General features: G+C 40.4%; 1 protein-coding gene across 2 annotated transcripts in view; it reads right to left on the bottom strand.

Moving 5' to 3' along the window:
* STOX2 (storkhead box 2) overlaps nucleotides 1-13,642 on the bottom strand; it is a 119,601-nt gene extending 105,959 nt beyond the window's left edge. The window contains exon 1 of one of the 2 annotated variants that reach the window (XM_084625825.1): nucleotides 12,065-13,642. In XM_084625825.1, the coding sequence (XP_084481951.1) occupies nucleotides 12,065-12,230 (166 nt within the window). In that variant the 5' untranslated portion in view covers nucleotides 12,231-13,642. The remainder of the gene's footprint in view (nucleotides 1-12,064) is intronic. The other variant, XM_084625828.1, reaches the window with a different exon arrangement.
* Nucleotides 13,643-21,044: the final 7,402 nt, after the last annotated feature.

Genomic DNA, 21,044 nt, shown 5'->3' with positions numbered 1-21,044 from the left:
GCCAGGCCAACATTAAATCAATACTTCTAAATTGTCTATTAAAGTCTTTACTGCCTGAAATTTTAGAGACCAAACTTTTCCACAAAGGTTAATTTATTTTTAACTGATCCTGCTTGGGAAGGAAATGAAAACAGAAAAAACAAAATGAAAATGTTTAACTATCACCAAAAGTTTCCCCTTAGTGGCTCTTGCAATGGGTGGGATTTACCCAGTACTCCAAAGTGTAGTAGATGCTTCACAACCAAGCTAGCATGTCTCTGCCCTGAGGAACATACCATCCTGCAGGATAGATCAAGAAGAGAGTCTCAAATTGCTTCACCTTGAGCATCTCAATCAAACCAGCTTTCAGAGTAGCAGCCATATTAGTCTGTATCTGCAAAAAGAAAAGGAGTACTTTTGGCACCTTAGAGACTAACAAATTTATTTGAGCATAACCTTTTGTGAGCTACAGCTCACTTCATCGGGTGCATGCAGTGGAAAACACAGTAGGGAGATTTTTATATACACAGAGAACATGAAACAATGGGTGTTACCATGCACACTGTAACGAGAGTGATCAGGTAAGGTGAGTATTACCAGCAGGAGAGAAAAAAAACCTTTTGTAGTGATAATCAAGGTGGGCCATTTCCAAGAGTTGACAAGAACATGTGAGGAACAGTAGGGGGGAAAAATAAAGCCCACTGCCAACTGTGTCCACATATCTATTCAGGGGACATCATCACAGGGCCTAATCACATCAGCGGCTCGTTCACCTGCACATTACCAATGTAATATATTCCATCATATGCCAGCCATGCCCCTCTGCCATGTACAATGGCCAAACCGGACAGTCTACGTAAAAGAATAAATGGACAAAAATCAGATGCCAAGAATTATAACATTCAAAAACCAGTCAATCTCTCAGGTCACTTGATTACAGATCTAGAAGTGGCAATATTACAACAAAAAAAACCTTCAAAAACAGACTCCAAAGAGAGACTGCTGAATTGGAATTAATTTGCAAACTGGACACCATTAAATTAGGCTTGAATAAAGACTGGGAATGGATGTGTCATTACACAAAGTAAAACTATTTCCCCATGTTTATTCCCACCCACTGTTCCTCACACATTCTTGTCAACTGCTGGAAATGGCCCACCTTGATCATCACTACAAAAGGTTTTTTTCCTCTCCTGCTGGTAATCGCTCACCTTACCTGATCACTCTCGTTACAGCGTGTATGGTAACACCCATTGTTTCATGTTCTCCATGTATATAAAATCCCCCTACTATATTTTCCACTGCATGCATCCGATGAAGTGAGCTGTAGCTCACAAAAGTTTATGCTCAAATAAATTTGTTAGTCTCTAAGGTGCCACAAGTACTCCTTTTCTTCTTTCAATCAAAACAGTAACTGCCCTTGTGAGGCTTGAACATGGTAAGTGATGGGAGGAAGGATGTCAGCTTCAAAAGAACTTTGCTCCATTGATACAGTCATACTGGTGCCCTCTTGATTTAATATTCAAGATCATTAACAGTGGATTAGAGCTAATTAGGAATAAAACACTTTTATTCCAGAATAAGACTGTCCACATGGAGTAAATCAGGAATAGTTAATCTGCTATAAATGCACATGCTACTTTATTCCAAATTAATTTTCACATACAGCCCTAAAATCCCCCCAAACCCACAATCTCAGCAGATCACAAACAAAAATTAAGTAAAATAACGTGAAGTATACAAAACACGAGATAAAAACAGAATTTTTCCATCTCTGCTCTCCAAACCTTATTTCTGTTCTGCAGAATCCTGCTTTTTGCTATTCCATTGGTGGGGGAGGGGAAATAGAATAAATATGAACAATTCTCACATACAGGGCCTGATCCTGATCCATTTTGGTTCATAAGGCCTGATTTTACTGGGAAATGCAGGTGCTAAGTATCCCCCAGAATTTGTCCCCTGGACTGCTATAAAGAAAAAAGAACTCCACATAAATAAGAAATTATAGCTGGTTTTCTATTCAAATACATTCTCTTTTATTTTCAACTTTCAAATCCTATATCATCCAGCTAATACAACACAGTTTTACAAAAAGGTAGATCGTGCCAAACCAACCTGATCTCCTCCTTTGAGAAAGTAACAGATTTTTTGAGACAAAGGAAACACAGTGGATCTAATTTACCTAGATTTCAGGAAGGCGTTTGATACCGTGCCACTTGGTGAATTATTAGTTAAATTGGAAAAGATGGGGATTAATATGAAAATTGAAAGGTGGATAAGGAATTGGTTAAAGGGGAGACTACAACGGGTCCTACTGAATGGTGAACTGTCAGGCTGGAGGGAGGTTACCAGTGGAGTTCCTCAAGGATCAGTTTTGGGAAAAATCTTAATCTTTTTATTACTGACCTCAGCACAAAAAGTGGGAGTGTGCTAATAAAGTTTGAGGATGATCCAAAGCTGGAAGGTATTGCCAATTTAGAGAGAGACCGGGACATCATACAGAAGGATCTGGATGACCTTGTAAACTGGAGTAATAGTAACAGGATGAAATTTAATAGTGAGAAGTGTAAGGTTATACATTTAGGGATTAACAACAAGAATTTTAGTTATAAGCTGGGGACGCAGCAGTTAGAAGTAACAGAGGAGGAGAAGGACCTTGAAGTATTGGTTAATCATAGGATGACTATGAGCTGCCAATGTGATATGGCTGTGAAAAAAAGCTAATGCGGTCTTGGGATGCATCAGGAGAGGTATTTCAGTAGGGATAAGGAGGTTTTAGTACCGTTATACAAGGCACTGGTGAGACCTCACCTGGAATACTGTGTGCAGTTCTGGTCTCCCATGTTTAAGAGGGATGAATTCAAACTGGAACAGGTACAGAGAAGGGCTACTAGGATGATCCGAGGAATGGAAAACTTGTCTTATGAAAGGAGACTCAAGGAGCTTGGCTTGTTTAGCCTAACTAAAAGAAGGTTGAGGGGAGATATGATTGCTCTCTATAAATATATCGGAGGGATAAATACCGGAGAGGGAGAGGAATTATTTAAGCTCAGTACCAATGTGGACACAAGAACAAATGAATATAAACTGGCCACCAGGAAGTTTAGACTTGAAATTAGATGAAGGTTTCTAACCACCAGAGGAGAGAAGTTTTGGAATAGCCTTCCAAGGGAAGCAGTGTGGGCAAAAGATCTATCTGGCTTTAAGATTAAACTCAGTAAGTTTATGGAGGAGATGGTATCATGGGATAACATGATTTTGGTAATTAATTGATCTTTAACTATTCAGAGTAAATAGGCCTAATGGCCTGTGATGGGATGTTAGATGGGGTGGGATCTGAGTTACCCAGGAATTTTCTGTAGTATCTGGCTGGTGAATCTTGCCCACATGCTCAGGGTTTAGTTGATCGCCATATTTGGGATCGGGGAGGAATTTTCCTCCAGGGCAGATTGGAAGAGGCCCTGGAGGTTTTTTGCATTCCTCTGTAGCATGTAGCACAGGTCACTTGCGGGAGGATTCTCTGCTCCTTGAAGCCTTTAAACCATGATCTGAGGACTTCAATAGCTCAGACATAGGTGACGTTTTTCACAAAAGTGGGTGGGTGAGATTCTGTGGCCTGCGTTGTGCAGGAGGTCAGACTAGATGATCATAATGGTCCCTTCTGACCTTAGTATCTATGAAACTATGAATCAAGATCTATTTGTTTGGTACTCCTGGAAAATCATAACTGCAGACTGAAATTTAAAATAAGTTATGAATTTGCAACGATTCCCAGGAGTTAATGTTTCCTGCTGAATTAATAGGAGCCCTTCCCCACTCTTTTCAAATTACCGGAATCACATCTTCTACAATTTGATGAAAAATAGAGCAATTTTTGGTTTGTGAAGAGTTGGTTGACATGGTAAAAGTGACAACAGTCTTTAATAACAGTCATTCCACATCATTTACTGCTGGTACTGTATTATGAACAAGTTGGAGTCTTTTTCAGCTAGCATGAAGGAGGGATGGAAATTTCTAATGTGTGCCACAGAATCCAGAAGTCGATTTGAAGGATTCTATTTGCAGAACCTCGATTTCTCTCTGCATGCTAAGGAACATATTCTGGCTGCTCATCATTATTTATATTACAATAATCACCAGCTGAGATCAGGACCCCTTTGTGGGAGGCACTGCATAAGCACATAATAAGAGCTCTTGCACCAAAGAACATATTTTAAACGGACAAACAGAAGGGGGTGGGAAGAGAAACAGACACAAATAGGTAATTTTTTTTTTTTTGCCCCAGGTAACAAAGCCAGCCAGTGGAACAGATGGAAATAGAACCCCATCTTCTGACTTCCAATCACATGCCCTATCCACTAGGACCATAGTGCCTCTCACACATGAAGCCCTCAGGCTCAGGGGAAGAGGGTAGGCACACAGCCTTTCTTTTCCCCCTCTCCCAACGTCCCTGTGCAGGGGCAGCAAAATCCTAGTCCTGCTAAACCCAGGGTTGTGAGTTCAATCCTTGAGGGGGCCATTTAGGGATCTGGGACAAAAATTGGGGATTGGTCCTGCTTTGAGCAGGGGGTTGGACTAGATGACCTCCTGAGGTTCCTTCCAACCCTGATATTCTATGATTCTATGTGGTGTGGCAAAGTGTTAGTATTCCTAACTGACTAGACATCCCAAAGTGGGTATGGTAGAGAATTGGCCAAGGCCTCATCGCTACCAACTGGTGGCTATTGATAGCCCCTGAGAAGGGCACACGCTAGATCTTTTTAAAGCATAGTTGTAGTTGCCGTCTCGGAGCATTCTCCCTCAGAGCCCAGGACTGTCTTTGGCCTCAGCCAATAGAATGCCAACAAAAACTTCTGCAAAGCATGGTTAGAGGTACACAGTGTTGCTGTAGCTTTAAAAAGCCACCACATAACCCTGTTTCATCTCTTTGTATAAAAACCGCCCACTATTACAGGAGTTCAGGATGAGATTGTGGAGATTTAGTTTTCAGTGTCAAACGTGCAATTTTTTAGGAAATTAAACCCAAGTTACTTCATATAATATTGTTCATCAATTATTTCTTACAACAAAAGGGCATCCTTCATTTCTATATGCAAATTTATCCACCCAAACCAGATGTTATCCAACTCTGATTATTTTTAAATGATTGTAATTAGTAACACAAAATGATCACCCCGCATCCTCTCTTGGTTTATGTATAATGTTCTTTAGGCGAGAAGTTAATCCCATATTATTTTAAATTCCAGGCACACTTCATTTTCCTGGTGTGCCTTCACTTTAGGCCTTTGTCCCACATAAGCCCTAAACTTGACCACAGTTTCTCAACATGCTTTTACCATTGCTTGGCCTCTTCCAGCTAGCCAAACCACATTAGATAAGAGTTCAGAGGAAGTTAGGTTTTTGAACTATATTTAAAAACGTTACGAATCCGATGAAAAAATGGCTTCCTTCAAACATGGACTGGGCCACAGATTTTGGTATCAGGAGATTGTGATACCGTTGTTATCAACAGACGTAAATTGCAAATTTTTACGATCTGAGGAAACCTGAAACACACCTGTGCCAGTCTACAAAAACCCCCGTGGAACACTGCAAAAAAAAAAAAATACACCTTTTGATTTGGAAGAACGCCACAATACCCTTAGCAAAGTTCCAGCTTTTTTTTTTTTTTTTTTTTTAAAGCTGGTGCCCCAGTATTAAAACTGTACACAGAATTTTACAGGAGAAGATAGTTTAATCCTCCCTCTGATCCCCTGTGCTTTCTAAATGAGTGCGTACATGAATTAATTCTCATTGTGGTGACAATCAATCAGGGCATTGGGCTGGACCAAGACGAAGGGTGAGTCCTCAAGCCTCAGCTTCCTCCATCTCCCCTCACCATGCAAGGCGTTTTGCAAAGATGTGTTTTATATTCAGTTCCAGACTGGCAAGATATTCCACCTTTTCCAGGTTTATCAAATCAACTTCAGAGATTTAGTGGGTATTAAAGAGAGAAAAATCTTTACAAGAAGGTAGAGAGTGTAGTTTTTACCTGTGATTTATTTATTTACCTGTAATAATTTATGAATACTTTGTGTTCTATATTCTTGGGGCAAGGGAAGGTCTGTATCTTGATTGGGTTATTGTGATATTTGCTGTATGCATATATTGAGTCAATTTAATAGCAGAACTGAGAGGAAATGCACCTTGGAGTGGCTTAGAAACAGATATACACTTCTCAGTGAACACTTCAAAGACAATGCAAGAGCCATTCATTTGGATGCCCTGGCTTTGGGCCCACCCCCACCGGCTCCGACCCCCTGCAGCGGTCATTAAAGATATTTTGGGGCCTGTGAGCTGGGAGAATGAGAACTTTGGCTGGTTTTAAAGAAAGGCAATTAAGGATAGGGGCAGAGGGAGTTAAGGACAACAGACTAAGAGCTAGACCCCCAGAGGTTATGAATCTGAGTTAGACAGATCTGTCTAGGACTCTAAGATAGATAGGCATGCATGTAGACCATTTGTTGTTTTAAAATCTATTAATCAACAGTAAAAACAAAGCATAATTTAAAACAACACTCTGGTTTAAGGCGGTTGTTTTGGTCACTGTATTCACAAAGGGTCACAAGCTTCTGAAGGGAAGAGCCACAGATATCCAAATCCAGTCAGACCTGTTGAGCAGGCATGCTTGACACACAGGGTACCATAGACTAGGACCTGGTCTAAGAGTGGGAGAATTCACCCTTCCAGAGGGGAAGGCATGAAGCCTGAGACCTGAGGGAGTGCACTCAGAGAGACCAGAGAAGGGGTAGGAGAGACACGATTATGGTGACCAAATAGCAAGTGTGAAAAATCAGGATGGAGGTGGTGAGTAATAGGTGCCCATATAAGACAAAGCCCCAATTATCAGGACTGTCCCTATAAAAACAGGACATCTGTTCACTCTATACACGATATAACAGTGACATAGTGGTATCAGTGTTGTACGATGGTGACAGTGGAGAATTTCCAATAAGTGAGCACAGCAGTAAAAACAAGCATTGTAGAAGGAAAAATCTAGAGAAAAAATGTCGTGTGTTCTTTTCAGGAAGAAACTAGAAAAAGATAAATAAGAAAAATGAGCTATGAGCAGCTCAAGAAAGATTAGCTAGCAGATTTATACAAAGAAAGGAATCTTCTAAAGAACTGAAAAAGTCAGTGCTGGTGACTTTGCTGTTTGAAGCTGACCGGAGGCAGAATGGGTACCAGACCAGTACAGAGTAGGGTCCCAGTTCTCTTGCAGAGCAGGTGGGTTCTCCAGAGAACAGAATGGATGGGTAGGGCCGGGGTGCTGGAACCATTTTTATAGTGAGGGTGCTGAGAGCCATTGAACCGCACTGTAAACCCTGTATATAATGGAAACCATTTCAAGCCAGGGGGTACAACAGCACCCTCAGTTCCCCTAATTCCAGCACCTATGGGTAGGGCCAGGAGCTTTGACAACAACTTTCAGAGGGAAACGAGGAAGACGGTGTCAAGAGCATAGGCAGTGAACAAAGGAGCAATCTGGCCCCATCCAGACTGGGTTCAGCGATTCAGCAGCAGAGGAGGAAAAACTAGTTTGAGAGAGAAAAGCTGCAATGGAGGCCAAGCACCTTGCTGTTCGGAAGCCAGAGAGACCAGAGATGAGGTCAGAGGTGCAGCTGGCCCTGCAACTGTAACATTAACAGGTTCAAGATTTTTACTGGTCCATTAATGGGCTCAATCTAGATCATTTCAGAATCCACAGAGATTGGTATAGTGCATCACTATAAAGCAGCAGAGTTGGAAAGTGTCTTAGTTTCGAGCTGAGACAAAGTAGGTGATGTAATGCTGTTTATTTCACTAACAATTACAATACAGCAACTTTCATGCCAGTATATGTATCTTCAAATAATCAACTGAAGGGAGACATCGAAGCGAGCCCCCAAGCTTTCGCTATTGTTGCAGTCCCTCAGCTACAGTAACTTGTGTATTCTTTTGACCATCAAGCCTCTACGGACATCTCCCATTTATTACTAATTTGAAAGGGTCAAGCTTAAGAAAAGATCTAGGATTCTCCGATTCTCTCAAATAACTCCCTGGCTCCCTCTGTTAAACAAAGCTGAAGAACCAGTACTATAGTTTGTGTCAAAATTTAAACCCCAAAAGACAGAGAGAGCAGCAAGCTTTTTCCTTCAGAAGCGAAATTTGTTAGCACTGGACAAAAAACTGTTTGAATTTCTTGTCCAATTTTTTTTTGTGGGGGGGCGCTAATAAACTTTTTATAAAGATAGTAGCTCATAATGGAACACCGACTGACTTACACCAGAGCTAAATTTCATCCACTATGCCGTTATTGTTAACTTCTGAGCTCAGAACTAACTGCAAACTTCTCAGAAAGTAACCTTTCTGTAGTTCCAGAAGGTACTCATTTAAAGTCCTTCAGACATGCCCTCATGCTGTTTACATTAGACTGTTTCTTTATGATGAAATGGGATAGGTTTTTTCCAACCTCAAATTAGTAAATTACCTGGAACCCCAAAAAGCTTTAATTAAAACAGCACAAAGAGAGTTGGAATGGTATTCATTTATAACTATATAAAAGCCAATCTCATCCAATTTTGGTAGCCTAATATAACAGCTGTGTAGACCACAGCACATGGATCATCTCTCCTGATTAAACAAAAACCCAACAAACTTTCTTTAAAAAAAAATGCTTCTGACACTTGATGAAGTATATATATTACCCTGTGTGGTTTTTCAGAGTTCCCCTTCCTGAGTCTAAGTAACTTTCAGTCTGCTTGGGGTTTTACAGGACTTTATTTTCCCTTTGATTAAGTAATAATCAATAAAAAATATGAAAAGTAAAATCTCTCTTTTTTGGTGATGTGTGCAAAATGTATTGCACCCAGTTGTTCAAAATCTCTCTCATATGCAAGGGCAAACAGCTTTATTGTTATAGTTTTTCTTCAGTAATAGAAAAGCTTTTTTCCTTACTCAGTCTTCCACTGGCAAATTAATATTCAACATAAACAATGAACACACTGCATGGCCTTTGAACGCAGTGGTTGCTAGGAAGCCTGAAGAAACTCTGGATTACAGCAGATTAGCCAGCCAGCATCAAGAGATTATTCACCAGTAAAAATGTGAGATTTTTCTAGATTTATATAATTTTAAATTCATTCTTCATTGATCTGCCAATCTCTTTGTGGGCTTCCCCACATAAATTTCATCCATATTTGCAATAACTGCCACAGCTTATGGGCAGTTTGCCCTGAAGGTATTGAAAATGCTAATACTAAACATCAATGCTTCTTACTATAAATCAAATTTCAAAACTGGTTTTTATTCATTACTAATGAAAAGACTGTTTAAAAATGGTGCACCGTCACTTCTCTCGTTAGGAGCCTGCACTTCTGCTTTAATAATAAACTAGATTCCATTTAGAGACTGCATTTTTCAAAAGCTTTACGTGTAACACAGTTCTTCATAGCACCACCTAGTATTTTTGTACTGTTTAAAGGAATAATGTGTACATACCCGATTTTCCACAAACAATTCTGAGTTATATTTACAGTGTTTATTTGTTTAAGGTTTTTAGTGCCATAGTAAAGTGTCATTTGCTTGTTTGCCTATCCCTATCTTATATCCCTGAACTAAAGCAATCAAGCCAGAAAACAAGCTTTCCCTCTCCTCTCCCCACTCCCAAACAATGCAGCATTTAATTTAAAATGACCACAACAATACTAATGGTGATTAGGTTAAATGACTGGACAAACAGAATGCAGAAGTCTGAAAAGCCTATGTGTTTCAGGCACTTTCTCCTGTACAACATTTTGGGTGACAAAGAATGTATTTGTAGTCAGAATCACAACTTTTATGCAAGAAGACTTCCTATGGATTTCCTGTGAGGAAGAGATTACTTTAAATAACTAGACGTGCTTAGATATAGTACGCATTCCTCCCAAATCTACTATTTGGAAGGGCATTGGACAGGGCTCTTTTTAAAAAAAAAAAAAAAAGCAAGCCACGCACCAAAAGGCCACAATTACATTTACAGCTAAAATTCTACCTACTAATATAAAAAAAAAATCTTTCTGGTTTTCATTTCCATTTTGTTATGCCTTTAATAACTTTACTAGATTACTCATACTAGACGTGACACCTGCTTTTCTTCCTCCATTGCTGTGCTATAACATTAGAAATCAGTCACCTGTATATTCATAGCTGTAACATCCCTTTTTGGGATCATTTTATAACACATTTATAATGAATGTTACCCTTCCACCCCCTATCTCACACACAGAGACATCTACTCTAAAATACAGATAGCTATACATTTGATCCTAAGGTGGACTCAAATTTGATCATACAGACCCTGTCAGGATAATGCTTTTGTGAATTCAGACTGTTTCCAGGAAGAATGTATCTGAGTTGCACTCCTGCGTTAAAAAAAATATTAAATAAATAAATAAACCCACCAACTGTCAGAAACACTACTGAAAGATTCTTCTGCTTCAGACCTGGTTTCCATACTAAAAGAAAAGCTTAAAAGTATTGTCTGAGACAAAACTGACAAGGTGCATCTCAAACTAAGAATATCAGAAAAGTCATAAAGAATAACTGTTTAGACTTTAGAAGTACATGCTGGAGTCAGATCTGGCTCACAGATTCTTTTCTAAATCTGCTGCACCATCACCACTCAGAAAATATACCAACCATTGTAGCTTTCTTCAGCTGCTTAAGCATAAGTTATACTTGTCATTTTCCTTAAATATGATCCGTCCCATGAAAGAGAAAATCAAAAAGACTATTGCCAAAACAGCACAATATTCTTATCTAGGCAGATTTGCAATATAATGCACATTATTTCCTTTAGGTTTTGGGGTTAATGACAGAAAAGTCATGAGACATTTTTAAAACATGAGAAACCACTCCTGGCTAAAAGAGACATGTTTATTAGGAAGGACGATAATAAAGTAAGAATGTAACTGAAAACCACAAGCTTTGGTTCAACCTTTGGAACATAGATGGGACTGGAACTGTTTTCAACTATGCATGGTAAAATACCTTCATTTTCCCTCTCCCTCCTCTTTTTTCCCTTTTAAAGGAATCTGCCTACTCAATCTAAATTAAGCCTTAGAGGAAAAATGTGCCTTCATGATAAATTGGTATTTGACATCATAGTAATGAAATGTTCTGTCTGATCACAATAATCAAGCAGTAGAACAACAAAGAAGATTTCCAGGATTCTCCCCCCCTCCACAGCATTCTCTCAAGTATTCTTCCTGTGTTTCTCGAATTTCTGAATTACATGGCTGATAAGATTCATTTAGAAATACTGAGGCTTTTTTGATTACATAAAACCCTAATTTGAAGAATAAACCCTTCCTTATTTTTGCCTCTCTCTGTTTTTACATTTTTGTGCTTCTTTTCTGCCATTCACAAACATTTTGATGCAGGGTCCATTATTTCCATACAACCTCAGTTTAAAACAATGAACCGATGAATAAACACATGTATACTTACGCATGCACACACACACTCTTTATACATAAATACAGCATTTATATTCATTTTCACTACGGATACACTTCTCTGTATGGAAATATGCTTCTGAAACCTGACGAGCTTGGAATAGAGCAAGAGCATTCAGAATTACAGGTGGCACTTCTTTCGAAAATGCAATATAGATATGCCCCCATTGAGATAACTGAACTTAACCGGTTGGAAAGGGAATGTTTGGTTTGATAGTAAATATTCAGCACATACTTATTCATAAGCACAAGAGCAAAGGGGCCGCTCTGATCAGAACACCCAGGTCATTTTTATCTATCCTGAGCTGAAAATATAGATATGAAAAATACTTCCTTTCATTTATTTTATTTTTTATTAATATATTTTAAACACCATATTGAGAGGGCCCTGCTGTGAATCTTGCTGAGGTACAAAATGGTGGATGTCTGCTTTTTTTTTTTTTTTTGCATTATTCACAACTTATGCTATCAGTCACCGTATATCCTTTTACCTATCAACACAGTATTGGCGAGCCAAATAAACACCCAACACTGAGCCTTGCAATAAGCACAAAAATGCTGTTACAAACCTGATGTCATGTAGCCCCGTGATGCCTGGGCAATAAAAGCTGGTGGGAAGTGTTTGTGCAGTCGGTAGTCCTTTTCACTGCGGGACCTCATGCGGTCTGAGGCCCGGTCAGAGAAATCTGAACTAGGCCAGGCTCGCCGTAAGGTTGTACTCCGTGTCTTCTTCATTTTGAGGCTACCTGCAGTCTAATCCTCCAGCAGCAGTAGCATGAGTCAGGCCTCACGGCGTGCTTGCGATGCTTCGTTTCATTAGTCTACCACAGCCACAGCTTGGGTAGAATCTGCAAACATTTTGCCACTACCTCTTCTATGAAGCAAACTGCAGGTCTGTTCCTTTTTTTCCCCCCCTCGAATGATCCAATTTTTACACACGTCCCACAATGCATTACACTTCATTTGCAATCAGTCCAGCTTATAGCTTCCAGATTCATGTGGAGGAAAGGCACATTATGTGGCTTCTCAGGCAAGGGGGGTGAGGGGGTAAGGGACTGCAGCGTGAAAAGCTCTAGGATCCCAAACAATAGCTCGATTCAGCATAGGAGTGCTTAGTCAAGTGTGAGCCAGAACACAAAAAGACCCAAACAAATTAGGAAAGCCCCACTGCCTTTGGTTTCGACCCAAAACACAGAGCGCCCAGGAACTGTAGAAAGCAGGGTCAAATATCCAATGGCACAGGATTAGAATGATGCTTTGATAACAGTGAAAGTCATTTTTCTTCACCTATCAGAATCCAAGCCAAGAATCCATGGAAGCAGCCTAAACCATTGCTGCAGTAATCATTCGATCAATCTTCCTGTTAGCAGCACCCACAGCATATCCATACACACTGGATGTGCATGTGTCTCATTCACACATCTTTCACATATGACCTACAAGAAGTAGCAACTGTATTCTTGCAGAATCCAGGAAACACAGATGGTCATAATGGCTGATGCTTCTCTGTCTTTTGCCCTCCTTCAGCAGTTTGCCAGTTGTTTCTTTTGTGCGTGTCGTTATTTGTTTTAAGGGATATATGTATATTCCTCTCTAATGCACTAGCTCCTGCAGGCTTGGGAGGCGAGGCTGCAAATTAATCCAAACATTTGCTTTCAGTGAGTCAACCGTGTATAGTCTGCTCAAGTTGCCACAGCTCCTCCGCTGAACAGTTCTCCGCCTTGAAAACAGTGAATAGCTATTGAAGGGCAGGAAACAAGGCAGCCACCCAGTCTCATGCTAATCAAGAAGCTGTCTTAAGTTAGACGCACTGATCCTGTCAGGCTTCACATTTTAATGTGAAACACCCTTGGGCTCACTGAAACCTTGGCTTGTGCCCCAGCCTATAATCAGCTTGCATATATTTACATACAAAACTGCGTGTTTTTAGGATAGTCCAGCCCCCCTGAGATGGAAGGAAAGAAAATCTTTTGTTTGGAAAGGATATTTGCTACCGAACTTCTTCCTCTGCACAAACCCAATAGAGTGTAAGTCAAAATGAGGATAGCAGGAATTGGTTCATCTGACAGCTGCAAACACATTCCATCGCAGAGGAATCAAGCTGGCTTGAAACTATAATGGAAACAGCTACTTCGCTCTCTCTTCTCTAGTTGTTAACCACTACCAACTGGCTAAACGGCAGGAAGGCCTGCAACCTCTTTAAAAATCAAGGCTCAATACAGCTGTTTCTAGTCCCACAGCCAATCATTATAGGACAACAGTGCATGCAGTGGGGGTGGGGAGCAGAAAGACAAAAACAGATACATTTCAGCTTGTAGCCAGTCTGGAAACACCCAAGCTGCTGCTACATGAGAGTTAAAACCCATTTGAGTGAGAGTTGTGATCTTCTGAACTGTGCACTTTTTAGCTATTATTCTCAGTATTAGGAGTTTAACTAAAAACTTCACTCTGATTAGAAAAGATTTTAAGGGTATTATAAAATTTAATAATACTTAGCATTTCCATAGTGCTTCACTTCTTCAAAGTCCTCACACGCAATTATGACCCTTCTAAGATTTCAAGGCTAGCAGGGGCTACTGTGATCATCTAGTTTCAGAATAGCAGCTGTGTTAGTCTATATTCGCAAAAAGAAAAGGAGTACTAGTGGCACCTTAGAGACTAACCAATTTATTTGAGCATAAGCTTTCGTGAGCTACAGCTCACTTCATCAGATGCATTGATCTAGTTTAGGATCATTGATCTAGTCTAGAATCATCTAGTTTGACCTCCTGTATAACACAGACCATAGAACTTCCCCAAAATAATTCCCAGGGCATGTCTTTTAAGACAAAATATCTAATCTTGATTTAAAGCCCGACAGTGATGCAGAATCCACCACAACCCTTGGTAAGTTGTTCCGGTGGTTAATTACCTTCATTGTTAAAAAAAATATGTCTCATTTCTAGTCTGAATTTGTCTAGTTTCAACTTTCAGCCATTGGATCATGTTATAACTCTCTGCTAGACTGAAGGCCCATTTTCAAATATATGTTTATCCACTGTTGGATTGCTCCACATCTATTTTAAAATGAACTTTTATAAACCACCAATTCAAGTAAACTGAATTGAAGTGGTTTCTTTTTGCATGGAACCAAAAGGGTTAACCCCTCACCACCACTCATAAACACACCCCAAGACACCCCGGCCACACCTACATACTAATCAATCTTTCAAGGTTTTTTTTCTTTGCTGTGCTTGCACGTCATGAGGAAGCTGCTTCCCAGTCCTGATGAAGAACTACATTGTGACACAGATGGATTCCAAATGATCCACCTCTCCCCTCCACACCCCCAGTGCTGTTTCCTGTAATTTAACAAAATGATATACATTAACAATTAAAACCACATATCAAAGAAGCAGGAAATGCTCCAATAGTTTCCTATTCTATAGATTACATAATATTCATCCTAACACAGAAATTCCAGTTATCTGAATTTCAGATGCCTTGTTGAAGAAATATTTAGGCTCAGGTTTTCACTGAAGTATGAATTTATAGACTTCTAAAAATATATTAAACACAGAATTTCTCCTTAGTGAGGCTTTTACAGCGGACATATTTGTAATGGGAAATGTGAAGAATCCATGCTGTCATATGAAGTTTACTATAATGCAGCGTTTTAAAACATCTCTTAAATTAAAACTCAACTAAATTTATTAGTTCAGCTTTAAATTACTTCTTTAATGTAAGTTACTCTTTCCTTCTAAAACTTATTTCACATTTTCAAAGGGTAGATAATTATAGTTCTGTAACTTTGACAGCAACTCCAACTCTTTTAATAGTGTTAAAACTCTGAGGGCTGGAAGAATAAGCTGAGCATTGGGAATCAGTAAATATGCAATTAAAATCTCACAGCTGACTTGTGTTGCTTTTGGCAAGTCACTGCCTCAGTTTCCCTACCTGGGCAAAGCAAATAAGAATTATCTGTGGTTTATATGCTCCTCTCCTCTTGACACCAGTAGGAATTACATGACTAAAACTCCACATATAGCTTTGAAAATGAAATATTGAGGGATTCTTTCCCATATACCCTTATTGCCCAACAAATATGTGTAAAAATTTAAAGGACGACATTCAGGTCATTTTTCTGTACTGCTACAAAGATGCATGTTTCCTTTGACGCTTCTCCTTCATGAATTGAAGGCAACATGAAAATGAAGATCAGCAAATATATGACCGAGAGCTCCATTTAAAAAAAACAATTAGATAAGATTTTAAGTACACAATTACTAAACAGTCTGGGTTTCATCCCCCATAACTATATGATGCTTTTGCTGGCCAGTGTTTTCAACCTAAAAGCAGAAGCCATAATAATTAGAGCTCTCCTCAGAACTCCTAAGTTTTGTGTAGACTAGGAAAAGTGACTGAGTTAAGGTCGGGATTAGTTAACACAAACTAGCTAAGTGTGACCTAAAAACTCAGCCACTTTTCCTAGTGCAGATACAGGTCAAGTCATAGCCAAAATCCTAGGCTGTAACTCTACCAGCTAAAAATTGAGCTAAAGATATTCCCTGAATCTACATTAGGAAAAATAGGTTTAAGTTTAGGTCAAAGTTAGCCAGTTCACATTACCTATCCCTGACATAAACTCAACCTTTTTCCTAGCCTAGACAAAGCCTTAGATGGCAGTCTGTTTTATTATGGCTTTATAATAATGTGCTTCTGCACAGGAGAATGGAGCTGCTATTCTACTGCTCCTAAAAATAAAAGGACGGCTGGACAGATGAAAAATAAAATTAAAAAAAAAAGACATTAGGAAAAAGAGGAAGTCATGAGTCAAGGGTCTAAATGGAATAAGTGATAACGGGGTGGGGGGGAACAAGGTCAAGAAATAACACTAAGGGCTTGTCTTCACTACCAAGATATGTCGACCTAAGTTACAGTACTCCTCCAGCTATTCACGTAGCTGGAGTCAACATAGCTTAGGTTGACTTATCTTCATTGCACTGCATCGACAGGAGACACTCTCTGGTTGACTTTCCGTACTCTTCTTGGAGAGGTGGAGTACTGTGGTCGATTGCAGAGTGCTCTGCCGTCGATTTAGCGGGTCTTCACTAGACCCGATAAATTGATCACTGCTGCATCGATTGCAGTGAAGACAGTGAAGACAAGCCCAAAGTGAAGAGGGGAAATAACAGACTGACAAACAAGTAGGGCCACACAAGCAGTGATCCTGACATTGGCTTCCCACATAATTATTCCCTACTGAAAATTACTGAGTTGAATTTTAGAGTCTACCCCGCAACAGATCAATCTTTACAAGAGTGGGGATTTAAGGAACAGCTCTATTAAACACAAAGATGTGTGTGCTCATGCCACTGATATGCAGAATATTTAACTCTAATTCTTTACTAATAGCCTGAGAAACACATGGACAACAATTAATTTCATTTTACTTTACCTTTTTTTTTTTTTTTTTATACTTTGAACAATGCACATATCTTACATGGTAACCTGAACATTTAATTTCCTGATAAGTTCTAGGTACAGCAGATGCAGGATGTTTTCATGGTAATATGTAATGTATATGGTTAATATAAGATCACATCTTTTCTTCTGAATGAGTACGTGTGTTTTTCATGGTTAGTGCTTTGGGACAGAGTATATTAGGGTAAAAATGCAGCCCATGTCATAATTTAGTGCAAATTAATACATTTGTCCCAGAAAAAAGTCAAAAGTCAGATTTCAGTTAAAATAAATAAATCAACCATCACAACACCAAACTTCTCTCCCCCCTCCCCCCCCATGTTTTAGATGTCAGTCTGAAGCATGTTTTAGAGGCCATCTCTCACTTGCAGCACCCTTATTAGAGTGGCCATCTATGCCTCTCTCCTCCTTGTATTCAATATCTAAGTCTCTTTCTAGGCCCAGACTGGAAAGCGTTTTCTGACATATCTGAAAGATTTCCTCCTTTTGAAGGGAGAAATCTAGAGCAAGTTTCCTCCTGCTATTGTATCTATTTGAAGCCAAAGGGTGTTAACTAGAGTGAATCAAATGTGTAACTTGAATATCAAGTTTAAGTTTTGGCTGTTTTGTTTGGGGGAAGGAGGGGAAAAGAGCTTCAACCAAACTTGTCATGATCCAATTCAGCTAAGAATGAGGGAGCGGGGGAATGCCCCCTGCATATAGGCATTAATAAGGGATTTTGTTATTTGCTCTAGGAGGTATAGAGGAGAAAGGGTCTGGCTCATGACTATAGGCCCTTTCATTACTTTGTATTTTTTTTTTTTAAAAGAAGAAGAAGAAGAGAATGCCTTGACCAGGTTCAAGTGAAGTTGTTGTTCTTGATGGTTATTGTTACTGGTGGAGGCCCTTAAAATGACTCAACTGGTCGGCTACCCCACACACATCATTAAAGAGAGAGGCAGAATCGGGGGTGCACTGGCCACAAAGGTCCTGAAGCGTTTTGAGATGAATCAGAAGAAACCTACAGCTTTAACATCCATTTCCCCCACTTAATTTGTGTAATTACCAGAAGCAGACTGCCTAGAAATGACCACTTCAAAGATGCTGGCTTGGCATTATACATTTAAAGAGAATGACTTAGAATACCCTTGATATATCCTAAAGCAATTTTTCTATTATTAAGTGTAACCCTTCTGCCAGGCCAAGTTGATAGCAGCAAGGGCCGGGTTCAGTACACAGGGGCTCCCTCTCATCAAAGCAAATGCAAAACTGGCTCGAGCCCCCACCCAGTGACCTGGGAAAATCTTACACACCCCCTGGGTGCCTCAAAGAGGCAATACTTCCCCTCTCGCAAGCACAGAGTCTCGTGTAGTAGAGAATCTTTAATAACATGAGGTAAACAACATCAGCATTAAATTGGGGAAACACCACAACTAGTGTTCATTAACCAAACCATGAGCAAAAAAAATTGCTCCCAGAAAATTGGGCCACATCCTTTCCCTCGGGTTCTTGAATCCCAGAACCCAAACGTCTCGAGTCCAACAATCCACAAATCACCCAAAGTCCAAAAAAGTCTAGCTCCAGAGTTCAAAAGTTCATCTGCAGAGTGTTACTCCCCAGTCTGGCTAAAATGTGCCTGTGTGGGGGGGAAAGAGGTAAGGGGCACCTTACATGTCCTGAAGCTGACTGCCCCACAGGGCTCTGCTCTGCTACGCTGTCTCACGAACAGCTCCGCTCCACCACGACCAGCTCCGCTCTGCTCAGCTCGCCGTCTCATGAACACACCGCTGTCTCACGACCGGCTCCGCTCTACCACGACCGGCTCCGCTCTACCACGACCGGCTCATGAACAGCTCCGCTCCACCACGACCGGCTCCGCTCTGCTCACCTCGCCGTCTCACGAACAGCTCTGCTCACCTCGCCGTCTCACGAACACTCCGCCAGCCTATCCACGAACAGCACCGCTGCACTCTAGATCTTCCGGCTCCCCACTACTTGACACAGGGCTCAGTGATTTCAGCTCTCAGTGATTTCAGCTCACAGTAGTGGGAGCCTTAGTGCTGGTGCACCATAAGGCCAAAGTGAATGCAGCACAGTACCTGTAGCAAGACTCTTAATAGACCCAAAATTAGCTCTGACATTCCACAGTGGAGAGAGACAGAGGTGCAATTGGTGCTTCAGCCCTCACAAAGGGGCCCACACCACCAGGTACTAATACCTGTCTCAAGCCTCTCTCAATTCACAGAGTTTTGGAACCCATGTCCCTTGCCTAGCGAGTGCTACTCAGTTGATGGTGAGTCCCTCCATCATAACAAAAGGCCAAGTACAGTTCCAAGCACAGTTCCCATAATCAGGGTAATAACAATTTATTCTTCCCGCCCCAATAACAGAGACACTGGGGATCCCACAACAGCCGAAGTGACCATTTGGGCAGTTATGGCCTCATTCTAGGCGGGGTGGGTGTGCCTATGCAAATGAGATCAGCCCCTGAAGTTCTTTTCCACAACTTGCCACACCTCACCACCAGATGTCAGGGTGGAGCCCATCCTGACTCTGCTTCCATAAAAAGTGTGCTGAACACCCCAAACGCCTGGTGAGTTTACCGGAAGTTAAGGAAGCTCAGTAACTTGCAATAATTGCATAAAAGTTTCAGATGCTTTCATGAGTTATCTGTTTTGGTCCTCCTTCACATTTAAACAAAATGAGCAAACAAGTATTACTAAGCATTTCTATTGCATGATGATCATCAGAGTCCTTTATAAACATTAAATAACTAATCCTCCTTGACGGAATTAATTATTACTATCCCTGTTTTCCAGATAGGGAAACAGACAGAATGAAAAGTGACTTGCCAAAAATCATACAGCAAGTCAGTGTCAAAGCTGTGGTTAAAAATCAAGAGTCCCTGACTTCCAATTTACAGACCACACCTTTCCCTGATTTATGAAACATGTGATTGCTCCCATATGACATGGTGTGTCCAGTGTTAGCAAGATGCGGATTTTGAAGTAACATTATGATCCTCTTTTAAATTAAAAAAGTAACAAACCAATTTGTAAATAGAAAATGGACAGACCTTTAAAATAGCAGGGCTGGTGGGTGCTGCCATTTTAGCTTTCGAGGCCTAAGGGTCAACGGCTCAGATTCTAAATGAAATGAGAGTTTAAACTGACAAGACTCCATCTTGACAGTAAAATCAAAATGGGGGAAATAATCAAGACACACATGAACAAAGCTGAAAAAAGCTAATGCAGTCTTGGGATGCATCAGGAGAGGTATTTCCAGTTGGGATAAGAAGGTTTTAGTACCGTTATACAAGGCATTGGTGAAACCTCACCTGGAATACTGTGTGCAGTTCTGGTCTCCCATGTTTAAGAGGGATGAATTCAAACTGGAACAGGTACAGAGAAGGGCTACTAGGATGATCCGAGGAATGGAAAACTTGTCTTATGAAAGGAGACTCAAGGAGCTTGGCTTGTTTAGCCTAACTAAAAGAAGGTTGAGCGGAGATATGACTGCTCTCTATAAATATATCAGATGGATAAATACCAGAGAGGGAGAGGAATTATTTAAGCTCAGTACCAATGTGGACACAAGAACAAATGGATATAAACTGGCCACCAGGAAATTTAGACTAGAAATTAGACGAGTTTTGGATTAGCCTTCCAAGGGAAGCAGTGGGGGCAAAAGATCTATCTGGCTTTAAGATTAAACTCGATAAGTTTATGGAGGAGATGGTATGATAGAATAACATGGTTTTGGTAATTAAATATTCATGGTAAATAGGCCCAATGGCCTGTGATGGGATATTAGATGGGGTGGGATCTGAGTTACCCAGGAAAGAATTTTCTGTAGTATCTGGTTGCTGAATCTTGCCCATATGCTCAGGGTTTAGCTGATTGCTCTGGAGGAAAATTCCTTCCTGACCCCAAATATGGCAGATTGGAAGAGACCCTGGAGGTTTTACACCTTCCTCTGTAGCATGTGGCACGGGTCACTTGCTGGAGGATTCTGTGCTCCTTGAAGTCTTTAAACTACGATTTGAGGACTTCAGTAGCACAGATGTGAGGTTTTTTGCAGGAGTGGTGGGTGAAATTCTGTGGCCTG

Source organism: Lepidochelys olivacea (assembly GCF_965140295.1).
Source record: "Lepidochelys olivacea isolate rLepOli2 genome assembly, chromosome: 4".
Taxonomy (NCBI): domain Eukaryota; kingdom Metazoa; phylum Chordata; order Testudines; family Cheloniidae; genus Lepidochelys; species Lepidochelys olivacea.
This window is presented reverse-complemented; position numbering and strand designations above follow the sequence as displayed.